Source organism: Anguilla anguilla, chromosome 5 (assembly GCF_013347855.1).
Source record: "Anguilla anguilla isolate fAngAng1 chromosome 5, fAngAng1.pri, whole genome shotgun sequence".
Lineage (NCBI taxonomy): Eukaryota > Metazoa > Chordata > Actinopteri > Anguilliformes > Anguillidae > Anguilla > Anguilla anguilla.
This window is the reverse complement of record NC_049205.1, coordinates 55,162,694-55,181,472: the sequence shown is the minus strand read 5'-3', so window position 1 is coordinate 55,181,472 and position 18,779 is coordinate 55,162,694. Positions and strand designations below refer to the sequence as shown.

Genomic DNA, 18,779 nt, shown 5'->3' with positions numbered 1-18,779 from the left:
AGCTGTGTAAAAACTACAATAACCACATTGACAGTTAGAGAGGGTGAGTGCATGGGTGGGTGCAGAGACCCTCTCCCAGGGGGAGACAACAATCTTTGCTCTAAAACGCGTAACGTCGTGAGGATCACAGGCTGTACTGTTTTCAATGGAAGTCAATGAAAATCTCTGTATGGGTGGTAAAGATAAGATATTGTGCGAACAAGTTGAAAATGTACATTCTCGGGATCTCGGGGGCTCCTTAGAAAACAGACAAGCGGATTTCTTCAATGGCGTCAGGTGGGAAATTGTAACCGTTCCCCAATCTTACATGATTTGTGCGTTGTTGTGGGACAAATAACATGGGCTACTCTTGCGTTATATTGGGTAAGTCTGTCCTCTGAGAGACATCTGTTAAATCGTTACTTGTATGAAATTGCAATCGCTGGATATGAGTGTCGCCAGTTGTCTTTTTCAGCTACATTTTCACAGGTAGCAATTCCCTGTTGACCATTTCGGGGTTACCAAACTGAAGTTCTGGCCTGTTAAAACGGAGCTATATGAATGTAAATCAACAGTTTGCACCATCTACTGGTAAATTATATGGTATTACATAATTTACCCGTACGAGCCGTGGGTCCATTTCTCCTTCCCCTTGAATTTAATTAAACGGTAGCTGTTTACAAAGTATTAAACGCAGTTTATGTTGACAAATTAAATATAGGCCCTAAATTAAGCCTAGTTTAGTGAACACATGATGCGATATATACTTTTTGAAAAATAAAGAATGAAGCTTCTTCGTTCAATTATCTCCTTTCATGGAAAATCAAATCGCTTCTGAAAGATGCTAATCTGCGTAGCAAATATAGCAAAGCATGAAGCAAAATCCGCCACTGCTAGAATTGCAAAATTAAACAATAGTCTAAATGTATTATCTGAATTAACTGAATTATTTATTTGCGAATATGGACCACAAACTTTCAAGTTTCAGAATGGTTCTATCAATTTGCCACGCATTTGGACCTAGGGCCTACGTAAAGCAGAATATCTGCAGAAAAATGTAAATAATACAGTAGGGGGCGCTATGACACATGTAGTGTTGGTTTGTGACAAGACATAATAAAAGTTGTGGTGCCAAAATTAATAAGGTTTTCTATATTTCCCTGTTTTCTTCTGATTTAGGTAGTCTCTCGAACCCACTTTGGTTGATAAATAATTATAGATTTTTACCACTTAGCCTAATTAGGAACACTTATCTAGTAACGGATAGGACCCCTCTTTTGCCTCCAGAACTGCATGAATTCTTTGTGGCATAGATTCAGCAAGGTTCTAGAAAAGTTTTTTGGTTCATGTTGACTCGATAACATCACACAGTTCCTGTGTATTTTTTTGGGATGAGATGGAAGGGGAGGTTCATAGTACGAATGTGTGACCAAAAAAAATATGCAGGAATCAAATGAACACACCTGACTAATCACAAACACATGTTAAGCCATTTGTCCCAAACATTATGGAGAAATGGGTGGAGTCTAAATATAAAAAGTGCTGTAATTTCTACGTGGTGAAACTAAAAAGTATAAAAAATTCCCTTTAATAAAAGCTGAGACTCTGCACTTTAACTGCATGTAAATTGTTTCATAAAAAAGTGTGTGTGTGTGTGTGTGTGTATACCCTAAACAATTATGGGAAGTTTACAATCTCTAACATTACAGGCTTGTATAATATACCCACACACAGGCACACTCACACACTCACATACTTTAATACATCTGCTTATTAACACAAATAGCCTGCTGCTCCAAACGACGAATAATGTGGCTAAAAATCAGTATATACTGTAAAGCATGCAGACATGGAGGTTTGTTGTTCAACCAAACATTAGAAATCAGCAAGACACGTTATATGACTGACTTTGCCCGTGGTATGATTGCTGGTGCCAGACGTGGTGATTCCAGCATGTCAGAAACAGCTGCCCTCCTGTGATTTTCAGGCACTGCATTCTCTAGAATGTACAGACAATGGTGCGATAAAAAACAATCTTCCAGTGAACAACAGGTCTGTAGGCAGAAACACCTTGTGAATAAGAGAGGTCAGAGGAGAATGAGCAGACCTGTTCAAGTAAACAGAAAGGCTACAAACACTGAAATAACAGCTGTTTATAACAGTGGTGTTCAGAAGATTGTGAATCTCTGCATTTACAACACGTCAAACCTTGAAGCCTACAGCAGAAGAAGACCATGTCGGGTTCCAGTCCTGTCAGCTAAGAACAGGAAAATGCGGCTGTGGGCACATGATCACCAAAACTGGATGATTAAAGATTGGAAAAATGTTGTCTGGTCTGACAAATCTCAATTTCTGCTGTGATATACAGATGGTAGGGTCATCATTTGGTATAAACAGCATGAATCCACAGATCTATCCTGCCTTGAGTCAATGGTGCTGGCTGGTGGTGGTGGTGTAATGGTGTGGGGAAGGTTTTCTTGGCATTAGGCCCCTTAATAGCAAGTGTGCATCGTTTGAATACCATAGCATGCCAAAGCATTGTTTGACCATGACCATGTGTATCCCTTTATGGCTACAGTCTACCCTTTTTCAAGTGGATACTTCCTGTAGGATAGGGTGCCATGTCACAAAGCACGCATAATCTCAAGCTGGTTCCACAAACATGACAGTGACTTCAGTTCACTGGAATGGCCAACACAGTCCCCAGATTGGTGGTGTAACTTCTGATAGCAGTTGCAGATTAAATTCTGAAGTGTACAGAAACATCATATACGCTTAAGCTTAAGCAAATGCCTCCAAACTCACTGGACAGCACTCTATCTGACTGCAAAACGGCGATCCGTTTTTCAAAAGCCAAAAACAGGAAAATTCTTGGCTGGCCTAGTCATTCACCTGGTCTGATTCCAAATGAACATGTGTTTAATATTCTGAAGTGAAAACTTGAAGCAACTCGCCCCCAAAACAAGCAGGAGCTGAAGATGGCTGTAGTACAGGCCTGGCAGAGCATCATCAGAGAAGATACTCAAAACCTGGTGATGTCTATGGGTCACAGACTTCAAGCAATCATTGAAGGATATGCATCAAAGTACTAATCATGACTGCTTTCATTTACATAATATTAATATGTCCCAAACATTATAATGTGGAGGGAGAGGCTATGTATAAAAAGTGCTGTATTATGTATATTTCTACTGGCCCCTCATATATTTGTAATATACATTTTTAAAAGTTTTGTGCCCAAAATTTGTATTTTAATATCTTCCATCATAGAAAACAAAAACACACATACAGAAGCATAGAAATGGTTTCTTACACGCCCAATACTCATGAATATTAATGAAGGCCTGAGGCCGCTGCATTTTCGTTCTCATTGGCTGATGTCAGAGAGTAGAGCTTCACTGTTGCAGCACAAAGGGAGATAAAAAGAGGAAATGGGAGGGAGTGTGGAGCACTGAGAGAGGCTGACTGTCACACATCTACACTAATCACACAGAGCCAAGAAGACTTGTGACTTCAATACACTTTAACCACTTGCAAACAGCATCCTGGATTGTATGCTTTTTTGTCTGCCAGCACGTGGTTGCATAAAACTGACTTGGCAGGTTTACAGCAGAGAAAACTCAAATTTCTCAATACATAAACCAAAATAAAACGACATTTGCCCACTACCCACATCAACATTTTATCTTTTAAGCTATTTATTTCACATGTAAAGCTTTTTTTATTGTTTAACCCAATAACTTTCTATTCTTTCCATTTCTAGCTGGTGCCACGTGACATCATTGCTTTTCTCTCGGAAATACATACACAAAATATCCAGAAAATAATTTCTTCTCAATAAGAGAAAGAAAAAGGGCATTATTTAAAATTTGCATTTTATTGAGCAAACAGCAGCAACTTTTCTGTCATTCCACTTTCCTCAGGCTGCCTAAGAGTGACATTCTCATTGTTTTAAACAGTAGTCAGACTGCCAGTCACATGTGTAGTTCTTAATTGACAATTAACTTGTCAGCACCTGAAATAAATTCAGGATCACAGAGTAACATTTTTTGTATTTCTAAACCTAAATAGATAATAACACAATTGAAAAGCCAATTTAATCTATTGATGCATAATTTCCATCGATTAATTTCTCTGGAAAAACAAATGACTGCATTTCTTTAAATCTTTGACATCTGCAACAAAAGAAAAGAAAAATTAAAATGGATCCCCAGGAACCATGTAGAATTCTCCCCAAAGACCTGAAACTCAATTGAACCAATTGTGTAATTATTGGCTCCATCCTGTCATCTTTCATGAAGCTAGCAGCTCAAAACATAATCCTGACTGAGACCATTAGGGCTTAATGAATTTAATGCATGTATCCAAAACCCCTCCCTCTTTAAGAGCAAAGTTTGCTGGTCACCACCTTGTTCTGGGCTGTGAACTGTGAACACATTTCTCTATGAAGTTAAAGCCTTTTTCATTTGCTGACATTCTTCTTGTTTAGAGTAACCTCTTGCACCAAAGGGGGTTCATTTGAATATTCATTGTATATTCAATGTATAGTCACACACATTGTGTGGTTTCATAACCCTGTGACGTGTTGGGTTAAAACCTTTGTAGGCAACCATTTCAACCCTCTAACTATCTAAACATGTGAATGTGTACACTGTATGTTGAGAGTAGCAAAGTAAATTCTGGTAGAAATTCTTATCCAAAGTGAATTATAAAGCTCCATTATAATATGCATTATGTATATATATATATGAGATACAGAACAGCTAGAAACACAACTAAAACTCAAGTTGAAACTTGATGCTAAAATGTAGCAAAACTACCATAATTGGTTTGGCATACATGTAGTCATACAGTACATGTATTCAATATATATGTATATCATGCTATGGTGCTTAACATGACCTATGAGTGACATTGCAGTACATTAAAATGGCATAATTTTTACATTAGCAAAAATATCATAGCTGCTTTCTATTTGCCCTTTCAATTAGAAAGAGTATGTGTATGAAAGTGATGGAATGAGTTGTGCATACAGTACTCTGATAAAAAGAGATCAGCCTCTTGCTATACTTAAGGTCAGCCCTTTTAGCAAGATAATAGCTAGTGCAAGGATCAATACATGCCAAGGATCCAGCATTGTTCCATTTAACAGCAGGCAGCTTGGACAATATAGCAAAACCACATACAATGCCTTCAGTAATTATTGTCATCTTTTAGTTAAAAGTCCAAAAGGGCTTAAATACTGTTCCACATTACAAATATTAAACAGCAAGTTTAAATAGAAATTCATAAATACGTGTGATGAATTTCTGATCCTAAAATTCTTTTAGCCATTTTATAGCATCTGCCTAATATATATTAGGCACCATTGTTTGTGTCCACATTGCAATAAAATGTATTCATTTTCCAATTATTTAGAAAATATTGAAATAGATACAGTGGATGGGTTATAATCAAAATACTTTTTAAAAATAGCGTCCAAGCTTTTTTGTTTTTAGAGAGAGGAAGGCAGTGGAGAATGCTGCTACTAATACTTTCCGTGAGATCGAGTGTGTGCTTCACTGCATGATTCATGAATCATGGACACTGGGAGTACACTTTGTTTCACTATGCTGAAGGGTAATGATGAGTTCTGAGTATGTAGTGTTACTTCACAAATGTTAGGACTCAGAATATATATTCTTCATATAGACACACACATACACACATACACACACACACACACACACACACACATATATATACATATATACACACACATACATATGATACATATATGTCATTAAAAATGGAAATACTATCTAAGCAGACGATGCAAGCATAGGAATGTGTCTGGTTTTATTTAAAGTGGGTAGTTAAAAAAGTGAAATGCCCCACAGTGGACATATTGAAATGACAATCCAGTTATTGTTCATGTCCATTCAGATTCCAGTTAAATTCCTTGTACTAAGTGTGTGTGTGTGTGTTTGTGTGTAAGAGAGATGTGCCTTCATTACAGTAACTATTTCAGTTTATATAATCGTTACCATTACCTTGCCTCTAGCATGCTTAGCGGTACTTGACTTACTATTGTTGGCAGAGCTTAACCAACAGCCACAGCTCTCTTTGTGGGGGATGGGCAGGCTTGGGAGTTGGTAATTGACCTCTTTTTCTGACAGAAATACTTGGCTCAGAAACTCTTACATTGAACATCCAATTATCTAAGCCTGATATCACAATGATGGAATATTGTGTATGTCTGGATCGTTCTGTTCCTCTATTAAAATAGTGTTTGTATTAAACCATAAAAGGCCTTTGTGATTTCTTTTGAAAGATTAAAAGTAGCTGCAGGCCTGCTATCCATTATGGGTTGTTGAATATAAGACAGCTGTAATCCATGTCAGTTTACAATTATATTTCATAAACATTTGGCATGACTAAATGAACATTCTACAACCCCCCATGTGATATAATGAATATATTGTACACGAGGGAATAAATAGAAATACCAAACATTTCCTTAGATTCGCAATGAGTGCACGTTGTTATTTGAACATGTGACAATGGCATGGCCCGAACGCATGCTCTGTACAGAGCACAGCGATGCAGACAAAATCAGAAATTGTAATTCATAACTACTGTATTTTTTTTCAAGCTTTTCTCTTGAAGCCACTTCTTCGCGCATGCTCTCTGCCTGCTATAACGTGGAGAAAGCAAATTAAGGTCTCTTTGCCCTCAATGCGCAGGCTCAGTATATTAACGTGATTGATGTTGGTTTGGTGTGCCTGAGCTCGCGGGGTCGAATCAGCTGCACTTCATAATTCACTGGGAGTACAGCGGGCAGAACTTTGAGCAATATCGCAGGACTAAAATATACATACCATCAAAACAATCGCGGAGGATGTCGGCGAATAAAGTCAAGAAAGTGAAAATGGCTACCAAATCATGTCCAGAATGCGATCAACAGGTGAAGTACACGTAGCCAACTATATATAATAATTTTATTGCAAATAGCTATCGAAATACGGCGATTCTTCGTAAGCGAGTGCATGCGAACAAAAGTTAGAGGATGTGGAATGGGGTTAATGCAGTACAATTCAAGCCTCAGTAGCCTGCTGCTTCTATTGTATTATGTTAGGCTACGTTCATAGACAAATATTAGGTTATAGTTGTTCACAGAGATCGTGATATAAACTCTTGTCGTGTCACTCGTCTGCTGGCTTTGTTCAACGTACCCATATCATAGTTTACAATACTATGTAGCTGTAATATGTGAACTATAATAGGCTGTATAATATTCAAGGCAATAATATGTCGTTGCGTATATTAATGTGAACACTGCATGGTTCTTGACAATAATAGCTTAATGCGACACCTCGCTGCGTGGAAATGTGAATGTATATGTCGCCGATTTCCCAATAGATTGGAAGAAAAGTGAACATATTTTGAAAATGTCAAGGTGAATTCAGAGCATTTTTGATTATAGCCTATAGGGTTTGTCATTGGTGTTTAATAATAGGCAGGCTGGTCGAGGTATTTTAATTCTGTATTAGGGACGATTTATGTTATCTGTTGTCTAGAAGCTTAATAGTGCAGCGTGAATTTATGCCTCTCGGTATATGGTAAGTTGCCAATGAATTTATTGACACCGAAGCAGAGGTTTTATTGTACCAAGTATCATTATCAGTTAGGAATAATATTGAATACTCCACGAAATGTTTAGCATATCATGGCAGCCATTCAGTCATTTGAATAGGCTAACGTAGCGATACAAACAGTGTAATAGGCTACATGGAAACATGGTTTGTGTCTATTAAAATAAACTGTTACATTATATTATAGGTTACAGTATGTTCATGCAATGCAACAATCAATGCCAAGGTACGTCATAACCTCGTCTTTCTTTTATTTATTAGATTCCAGTAGCTTGCAAGTCTTGTCCCTGTGGCTTTGTGTTCATAAGCCGAAAACTTCTAAATGCCAAACTAACCGAGAGATCGCCGCCAACAATAGGTATGACAGCCTACTTTTGACAAGCGATAATGTCACCAAACATTACTTTATTTACTTTTTAAGTGAATAACATTTTTAACCTATCCAATGTAACTCATTTTCTTTTGTTAAATTAAAGACTCGGTTTTGTTTTCACTCACTGAACTGTCCTGGCTAGATTGCTCAGAAATGTTTGCTATGTTACGCCATGTGGCAAAAGAAATGTTTGCAAGTTGCATATGCCTTTAGCCACATGGTGCTCACAATTATAATTATTTTTTCACAGTACACATTGCAGTAATAGCAATATTTTCTAAGAACTTCGCATTATTGAGCTGTGCATTCAATTAAAACCTGCGGGACTGACAAGCGATCATTTTATTTAACTTATTGTGTTGTTTTAACATTTAAACAGTCTTTAAGAATTCGAAGACATTGAGTAGCTATCCTGCTTATTTGAGATCACTGCCATTGCTGTGTTGAGGAGAATTGGCACAACACAAGGCCAACTTCCGTTTTCCATGTATGGCTAAGCCCGCTTGTGAAACCTGATACGACCCCTCCCGTTTCCTTATTTTACAATGAAATACTTTTTGTGATTTCAAGATGATTTGAAACCACAAGCCTGTACCGTTTTAGTGACAAGGAGGAATTTCAGAATGAGTGTATAGTGGGTAGATTGGATTGTTTAAGAAGTGTGGGGGATGGTGCTCATTTTTTATTCCAGGCAGAAAAGCTTGTTCACTCGGTTCTCCTGTGTTCCACCTATAAATAAAGCATTGCCTCAGTCTTGCAGAGAAAGCTAGCCGGATCCATGCCGTGTGTTCTGGCCTCTTTGTTCTGGGACAGATTTGATTGGGCACACCTTTTTCGCATAAAAACATATTTTATGTTAGATGCAAATGATGATGATAATAATAATAATTCAGTCAAATATTAATTATAGGCATGTGGTCAGTACTGATAATCGTTTGTGAATTTTTAAAGAGAAGACGTTGGCATGATGGAATTAAAGGGGGTGGTTTCAAATTTCACTGGAAAAACAGAAACAGTGAAGTTCTTCTAGAACCAAAAGAAATGGTTCCTTTTAATGCATGCTGCAGTGCTTCTGAAAATCAGGGAAATTTTATGCATTACACTGGATAATGCTGGAGCCATCTCAGAGAGTGCAGTGTCACCGGTTATCAGTTCTTCCTGTTTACTCTGGTGTTGGCTGTTTTATCAATACATGCCCTGGCCTCAGTACATTGTCACAGGCAGCCTTAAAATGTGATGCCCTTTATCTTGCATTTGTCACAGATACAGTGAAGTTTGTGTGTGATCGAAATCATCTTAATATTCTGCCTACTAGTTACTGTGATACCTCATCCTGGGAGTGTCCTTTAAGGAAAAAGAATCACTTAAGCTGCAATCTTAAAATTATGAATGGAATGTTAAACACCACCATCATTTGCGAGAATGTTTTCTTTTGGGGTTGGTCAGTTTACTGGACAAAATAACAGGGACTCTGATACTTTCCGTACTTTCAGTAATATATACACTGGTCTGGGTGAATAAGTAACTTACTTCTCAGGTGAGAAGTATTTGTTATTTTCAGCTGGGTGGGTAGACTAAATTACTGCTTATTGATTTAGATTATGGAGTCCTATGAAGGCCTATTCCTTTCTTCTTTACCTAGTTTTTTGTTTTGAAGTTAATGTCACTGTTGGTCTGCATTTTAACATTAATTCCTTGTTGACTTGCAAATGACTGCAGTAAAGAGGAAACTGTTTTCAAAAGTTGTAGACCTCAAGTACCACACACATGCTCTGTAGCTAGGGTTGGTTCAGCACTGTGTGTTTATGCATTCCAGCATGGGTCTAAATTATTGTCTGATAATAACTTTCAGAATTTGAGATGATACTGCATTTTGCCATTGCATAATAGACGTTTAGTCCAACAGTATCACCCCAGTGTATGCAGGGCATTACCAGACTCTTTTTTGTTAGTTTGTTTGCTTTTACAACTTAAACTGTTAATGTTTTACACAAAGTGCAAAAGCAACACTCACTTCATTACCTGAAGACATTGAAGTTGGAGGGAATAGGCTTCTTCATCTCTGAAACATATTTGTCATTAACAAAGTGAAGGAAGGCATGCTTTATGTGTAGGCTAGAAATGAGAAATGTATTGAGCATTTAAACGGAAGAAAGTTTCGCACACTCATTGAGCATTTTCAGGAAATTAGTTATGCGTTTTCTGGGTTAATTCTGGAAGCCCATGAACTGCACAGAGTGACTTGTTTAGTAATTTGTGTAAATTATGGTGTCTTTTGCTTTCAACATGACTAATAATGTTGAAAGCAAAAGCAAGAACTCCCAAGTAGTATGTATGAAGGACACAAACACACTGTGACATAACTCGGCTGTTTTGTCATGACCTTCATACAATATTATGTCATGTGCCTAATCTCTTCAAAAAGATCTTTACTCCTGCTAGGACAAGCTTATTGACAAGGCGGGAATTCCTGAAGCAACCAAGTCTTGCAGAAAAGAAACGGTTACGATGCAGACAAGTCCAGTCTAATCAAAAGAAGCTTTGTTGAAATGCAGAGTTTGCAAATGCTTTACCAAGGGTGATATTGCGTCAAATTATGCTGGCCTAGAAAATACTGTACAATGCAAACCGTGGTGCAGTTGAACAAACCAGTACCGAAATAAAACGTACAGCACATGTATATTAAGTAGACTTATAAATAAATGGAGCCCGCACGGTATTCACTCAGGCTTGGACCCAGTTTTCTCTGTGACAGATCAATGAAACCTGCCTTTTGTTTTTAGCTGTTGACACATTTGGCCTAGTAGGCCAGTGCTTAATTTGAAGTGGCTTCACTTGAGTGCCGTAGTCTCTCTGCCTGCCAGAGTCAAAGCACATTCTGACTGAAGTCCATTGTGAAGGTGAAGGATTTTAAAAGATTACCTAAAAATAAACTACAGTGTGGGGCGGTATATGTATGTGTGTGTGTATGTTTAGTAGTAGTAGTATGTCAGCTAAACATGGTAGGAATGATTGCTTTCATCAGTCTAAACTACAAGAAGTCCAAAAATCCAGCAACCCAGCAGTAACATGTTTGAGCCCCAAATGAGACACCTTTCATGCTAATGCAACACATGCTTAAAGGCTGGCTTGGTTCTTTGTATGTGTTCCCCTTGCCAATACTGATGTCTGTAAAACAAGGTATAGATCATGTGACGTGTTTGTATGACATGTTTCTCAACCCACAATAGCTGATCCGGTTAAGGCACCATGTTGTGGCGCACGAGTGCCCTATGGTTTCAGATGGAACGCGGAGTGTGTCAGTGCAGATCAAGGCCAGTAGCTCCAGAGCAGGGAACGGGAGCGCTCGGTTTGCTACGGCTACATGTTTAATCACTCTCTAGCGACCCCTGCTGGCCGATTGAGTGCACGTGGACTGCATGCCAAAGCCGCCTGTGGCAGGACTCCACCCTATGCTAGCTGAGCTGAGGTCTGCAGTGTGAAAAGCAGCAGCTGGTGATGCCACGTGTTTCGGAGGAGAACTGCGGATGTGTTTGCTCTCCTGATTTGGAAGTAGGGACCACTGAACTTAGCTATGGTTGTGAATAGCGAATTGGATATTCCACATTAGGGTGGGAATTGGAAATTCTTGGACATTGGACAAACTAGGGTAGGAATGTCCTGCCCCACATTTCTTTCTAGAGGCAGGTTTCTTGGCGCATGGGTTTGGTGCCACTGTGGTAGAGGAATCTTGAAGCATTTACTTGAGCTTCTCGTCTTTCTGTAGAACAATAAAAAGTGTGCAAACGGTCCAAAATGTCTACGATATCAGTTGCAGTACTACATTACTACATTAATATTGGTTTGTTGCGTCACCCATTTTCGCAGACAAGCTAGATGCAAAGAGGAGGAGGACCGAAAGGATCCGCAGAGAGAAAATCAGCTCAGTCTCAACCAATGACATGGAGAACAGGAGGCGGTCCCGCACAAACAGCCAATCGGAGCAGATCCGTAGAGGGAGGGGCCGGCCAAAAACAGTCACTCTCAAGAAGCAGGAAGAAGAGAAAGGTAAAACTGTATTGTGTGTGTGTGTATATGAATATGTGACTGTGTGTGTATGTGTGTGTGTGTGTTGTTCAGTATACCCCTCTGTCAAGTATATTTGTTTTCCATTTCAGCAGTTTGTTCTTTTTTCATGGGTCAAAGATGTTTTTGTAGACAGGAAAAAATCTATTTTGTGGGTTTGCATTTCAAATTGCCAGTGGCTTACTACTTAGAACTTTGAAACATTACTCAGAAAAGACACCTTCCTGATAGGGTTTCCAGAGAAGGGTTTTGCGAAGCATATTGAAAGTGAAATGAATGTGGTCCTCGCTAATAATTAACAGCATCTCTCTCATACTGAAGCGGTGTGTGCAGTTTTGTTTTCAGTCATTGGAAGAGAGGAGAATCTCTGACCCTAGTTCAGTTAGAGTAATGAGCTGAACACTGAGTCACCATGAGAGAGAGGAGGCATTTATCACTTTGATCCATTTTAACACCCCCCTCCCCCCTTCCACACACACACACACACACACACAGACTTTTATATGGAGAGGGCTGACTTGATGATAATGTTGCAGATACAGCCCTGTGGTTTCTTCTGCAGGTAGTTTAAGGTTTGTGAGCCAGCAGGTGAATGAATGTTCTCTCTCAGGAAGCTTGTGAGAACGCCAGGCAACATCCTTTTATGCTGGTACTGAGAGGCCTAAGATCTGAGTGTAAAATGGCAGTATTTGTGTGTTTTAAGAAGAAGAAAAAAAATTTAAACCACAAAAAGCTTGCTTCTTGGAAAAACCCTGTGTATACCATATGACGTATATTGGAGGGAAAATGGCGGTGTTTAAGTATTTATAGGTACATGATTTCATGACAGAAGGATGAGCTGGCTTCCCCTTCGTGCTCGGGGGGGATTAATGATTTACAGATGAGCATCCTCTCCCGTTTGACTAGTGAATTAATCATGATGTCGCCGGCAGTGCCTGCTCTCTGTCGGCCCAGATTCACTAACAGAGCTGCAGGAGAAGCTCTCAGATACATACCTGCCTTTCTGGTCCCGTCACATTCATACGGTGTTATTAACTGTGAATCGCTTTGTCATTTTCCCTATTGCTCGCATATAAAGCCTGTTGTCACTCCTTGGTGACAACTGTGTTTTTATAGCCTGTCCTTCTTTTAATCCACCTCTGACTTTGATTTTTTTTTTTTGTGTTTGTGTGAAATTTACCCATCGCAGAAAAGCAAGAAAAGGAGGTCGACATTTACGCCAATCTCTCGGACGAGAAGGCCTTCGTGTTCTCCGTCGCATTGGCGGAGATTAACAGGAAGATCCTGGGTCAGAGACTAATCTTGTAAGCGGGATGTCGGGAGCGGAGGCCAGAGGAAACTCTGCGCTGTCTCTGACGAGTGACCGCGGCGGGCCTGGTGGGAATTAAATGAACCTTGACCTGGAAGTGCTTTTGATGGAGCTGCAGTAGGTAATCCCTGCCTCTGATTGGCCCAGGCCTTGGCTGTGGCCAGAATACCGTGAGACTGTGGAAACCTATTACTCCTCTGTGGATGATGTGAAAAGAACCTTTCCATAAACAACAAATTCAGAAGTTACATGAAATCTAAATATATATGTGTGTAAATATTTATATAATGTAAATAAAATATAGTTTTAAGCAATTTTATATGGAATGTATGGAGTATTCTTTGCAATGCAAAAAAATTATCCTGAGTTTTTAAAAAATGGAATATAAACTAGTTTTGAAAATGGCTGTTTGGGATTTGGGGAAGCAGATTTCATTCTATGATTGAAGATTGAAACACTTAAATTAAAAAATAAAACATGGATGTGAGCCAAAAGTTTGTTTCATGTTTATGTTTGTCTCTAACTTACTTTGTTTTTCACCAATGTACTCTGAATTTTGGTTTGTGAAATAGGTGCTTTATGTTCCAATAAACTGAATGTCAGTGACATCACCACTTTCTGACAGTTTTCAAAGGAAAACAGATCACAGATGCCTTTTCCCTTTCACTCCATTCCTCTATCAAATTGTGTAAAATATCCATTATCAACACCATAAAAGTTTTGTTCTACTCTTAGATGTTTTAATGTGCTCCACATTAGTTTTGAAAGAAATTGCAAGTGCTGTTTTGTTTCAGGCAGTTGAAAGATGATATCGTGGAGGAAAATGATTGTATTCCTTCTTCTGACATGTACATGTTTTTTTTTAAACCAGGGAAATAATAGAAAAAGTCAGGGAGGAGGAGTGTACAGGGAACCTCGCCTTTTGTGGCCTGCACATGTTTAATGGAAATGTGCCACAGTGAAGAAAGCTTCAGCTTCAGCCTGGCTGGGTTTTTTTCAGGTCACGTAAAGTATGAACTGCTCTGTGCTGGCCAGGGACTAATCTGGCTTTCAGGGTAAATTTAAAGTCACTGAACTTTTTTCAGTGGAAATGATTTGTAAGGAAATTCCACTGAAGCTTCACATTAATTTCAGGCAAGGGGGTTAATCAAAAGTTCTACTTATTGCACCCTGTCATGACTGAGTTTGGTTGGTTGTTTTTTTTATTATCTTTGTTATCAGTACAAGAGAATGAATAGAGAAAAAGATTCATTTCAAGGGCTTATGACTGGTGTGTCCAGTTAAAGAAAATATTTTCTGTAGTTGCTCCCATTCCCCACGGTCCTGAACTGTACCATGGCCACACTAAATCTGACTCTGGTGACTGCGCCTCTGTCTGCCGCCTGCAGCCTGCCCTTGCCTGCTGCACAGAAAATCTGCAGAGAAAACCTCGGCAGTGCTAGCTGATGGACTGCAGAGCTGGAAAAGGCTGCTGTGCTGTTCTGGGACCTCCTGCATTGAGTCGGATCGATTCTCACTTGTATCATGTGGTCTGTGGCCATTTAATTATTATTATTTTTTTTATCTGACTGAGCGTGGCGAGTGGCTGATTGACTGACACGTGAAAAACGGTCAATGAAAAAAATAAAATCATGCGTATGGGCAAAAAAAAAAAAGAGTGCCTTTTCCAAAATGGCGCCGATGCTGGTGAGATTTGTGTTGTAATTGCAGGGAGTGTAAATGAGCAGCAGGAGTGAGCAGCGGCAGCCGACGCTGGGGCTGAAGTGAGGCCTTTGTGCTGGAGCCAGCCGGTGGTTTAGTGAAGTAACTGTCCGCCCTGCCCGAGCACCGCTCCTAATTACACTCCTGCCTCCGGGGACTGCTCCAAGATTCCGCCATTTATATCTTGGGTTACAGGAAATAAGAGCGTGAACAATGCCATGTACTCAGGCAGATCTCCCTAAAAAGGGAACGAGTGAGTGTTTGTGGAAAAGAGAGAGGGAGAGACATGAGAGATGGCATTAGATTATTTGAATAGACTCGGCAGATGTTCCTGTCATTGCAATTATTGTGCTCCAGTTCAGGCCTGCAGATTCCACAGTAGCCCTTTATATATGTGGGCTTAATGTTAGATTGGCCGAAGAATATCATGAGATGATTTATCTCTCAGGAAGCTTATTTCCAGCTTATATTTGTCATTAAAATGGCTCTTTTATGGTAGTGCTATTAGCTGTATTTTTTTAAACTATATTTTTCACATTTATGTATTCATAATTACATAAACGTTTATAAAGAAAAGTCTTGCTCATATTGGATTGAGTTTGGAATCAAGTGTCTGGATTTTCCTGCCTACAGGAAATCATTACTCCATACAGTACTACCATATATGTCATTATCTGACACTTGAGAAACACTTTCTGTGTTTCCATGTGTTCTTCGGCTGTTGCTAAGCAACAAATATGCATTGATTCTGTTTTATCTGAGCACAAATATGCTAATCTGGCTGCTGTTGTGAGTTAAACAGGGTCACTGATTCAAGTTAGTGCCTGGGCATGCTCATATCAGTTGTAACTCACTTGGCAGTCAGCAATTGCGACTCTGTATTCTCTGTAATACATTAATATTAACTGATCCATTCAGAATATACTGCAAACTGTGCAGAAGTAACTTTTTTAAGGGGTGGGGGGGGGGTGTGTGTTCTCAGGTGGCTCTGTCAGTAAAAGCCCTAGCCCCAATCTCTGGCTTGGCCACGTAGCTATGACATCACAGAGCCGACAATGTTCCGTTAGGGCACCTCTGCCTTTGTCCTAGCGGGACTAATTCAGCCAGAGCTAATGCTACGTGATTTGTCCCTTACAACATGGCCGAGGCCTGCAGGGCAACGGCCATTGTCAGTGGGAGACCCCGTCCCTTCTCCCTACTGGAACCAGATCTCCTGCCCTCCTTTGTGACCCTTAAGGGTGTGAAATATGCACAGACTTGCAAATGAGCCCATCAGAGGAGTGCATATGACTGGGGCTGCTTGCGTGGCGTGTGGGAGGTGCAGAGGTCATGTAGAGGCCTTTATTTCCTGCTAGGGAGAAAAGAAGGTGAGGGCGGGTGAAATAATTGAACCATGAACATAACGGCTTTATGGTTATACTTTTGTGTGATTTTAATTGTATGTTTTCAACAAAAAAAAATGATTTGCATAATTACTAGCTTCTACGATTGATTTATTTTGTCTAACAATGTATACCTCTGGATTAGATTTTAACAAAACACAACATTTTTATAAACAAGTTCTGTACATTTTTGGTTAAATGTGTAAAAAAAAAAATTAATAAGTTTTAAAAGTTTGTGATTTTTCATGAACATGCTGACATTGACTTTAAGTCCACACGCAATGTTAGTGGAGCAGTAAGTAAGTAAGAATACATTTACTCATTAACAATGAATCATTTTTGAAATGACTGAGACTTTTTTCGAAGTGTTCTGACAGTTTTGTACTTGTTTCCTTCTGATGAAAAGGTGGGACTTTTTTTTTTTTTGCTTGTCAGAGCTCTTTTGACCACTAGGGGGCAATCGGGTAACATAATGTTCAAAAGTGCTTGGCTGTGACAGAGTGCCTATTTCAGATTTAAAGTGGTAATGCGTGTTTACGCTTAGATCTCTCTTCACTATTATGGCAAACGTCTGTGGTTCTTGCTAATATTGCACTAAAATATCAATGTTGTGTACAGTTGTAACCTTGATTGGTTGAACACTGATAGTAAGGCATTGTTTCTACAAAACCAATTGGTTTGAAACAAATACATGAGATTAAGGTCGCAATCAGAATAGCTCACATTTAGCTATTTAAGAAGTGTTCTCTTTTTGTCCATGGTAAAACCCCTACTTCTGATCCACTGCTGTGTTGTAGCTCCAGTTTACAGCCACCCCGTTTTTCTTCTGCTGGACTCTTTTATATGCAGGAAAGCAACATCCTTCACACATCTGATAGTGTCAAACCTGGTCATTCCCCTCTACGTCTGTGGAATTACAATAGAGGGAGGGGGTTTCCCCTTTGCCAGCGTGTTTCTGTCCATTTTCAATGACCTCACAGTGGCACTACCACTCTGCAAAAAAATTCAGAATTTATCAAATGTTTCTCTTTTGCACACCCAAGTGGAGGTTGGTGGGATAGCAAGCGAGTCCCTTTGTTTTTCTGTACATGCTGGGTAAATACGGAAATTGTCAGGCTCTCTCTCCTTATGTGTTTTCTCTCTCACAAATACATTCTCGCTCAGATTGTATCATGCTTTTTTGGCATGTTGTACAGTGTTGCGAAAGTGATTAAGAACAACAACACGTAAGGAAGACACATGAAAGGCCTTCCCCAGGGTTCCTATGCAATCACCATAGTAATAACCCCCTCAGCCCCCTACCTCCCATGTGTTCTCTCTCTCTCTCTCGTCTCTCTCTCTCTCTCTCTCTCCTCTCTCTCTCTCTCGCCCCCTCTCTCTCCCTTCTTCCATCTGTCCACAGATACAGGTTGCAGTCTGTCTTTCTCATAGTCATACAGTACTGCTTGATTTCATATCAGGATTTTTTTCAATCTCATTTTTTACTTTTTTATTTATTTTTTTACCCAGGAGCAGCAGATTACCTGCCGGTGTCTGTCCGCCATTAATGTGCTGCTGACTGTGCTGCTGCTGCAGATAAACGCAAGCACTTCCTGTGAAGTGGGGATCCCCAGGCCTGATACACAGGAGCAGACAGCACCAGGCTTACTCCCTGCAGCTTTCTCATGGGCTGACACGAAACACGGAGAAAAGAGCAGTCCCAGTGGGGTTTGAGCCAAATATATATATATAAGCATAAAGCACTTTTTTTGTGATGCATGGGAAGCATAGCTGCTCTTGTGACAGAGGAAGTGAAACTGAATGACCCATATTGAAAAAATGATGAACCACCGCTGGCAGTTAGCGTGTATGTGAGAATGTGCCTATGCCTTTCTTTCATAATAATTTCTGTAACCCTGTGCTCAGGGTCTGTTCAGAGAGATAGAGGAACGGCTGGAACAGAAACATACAAACTTTAGCTCTGTATTCTGTTTAATGTTCTGTAAAATATTGCCAGTATCTCATTCACCTGTGTGCATTTTGTCCATACAAACAGCTGAAAGAGTACCTCCTTGCCTGAATAACCCGCAGTCACAGGCCTTCTAATGTGCATTAAAAATGAAAATATATGATAATTATAGTAATGCTGCAAGCCCAGCCGCAAGCTAATTACACACTTTGGGAACTTGTACTGCAGCCCAGCCTGTTATCATACTACTTTTTATCAGCTTATTATAAGTATAATTAATCAATATACATGAATATTTAACTAAATTATATTTGTACATTCCTTGTATCACCTAGAACCACTCTTTTTACAGACATGGAAGCGAATCATAATCAAACAGTGAACAAGA

General features: G+C 39.5%; 1 protein-coding gene across 1 annotated transcript; it reads left to right on the top strand.

Annotated features, from left to right (window-relative positions):
- Positions 1-6,708: 6,708 nt before the first annotated feature.
- On the top strand, positions 6,709-13,847 carry c5h16orf87 (chromosome 5 C16orf87 homolog). Its single transcript, XM_035418467.1, has 4 exons — positions 6,709-6,925; positions 7,875-7,971; positions 11,854-12,033; positions 13,241-13,847. The coding sequence occupies exons 1-4, from the start codon at positions 6,860-6,862 to the stop codon at positions 13,357-13,359; spliced, it is 462 nt and encodes a 153-aa protein (XP_035274358.1). The 5' UTR covers positions 6,709-6,859; the 3' UTR covers positions 13,360-13,847.
- The last annotated feature ends 4,932 nt before the right edge of the window (positions 13,848-18,779 follow it).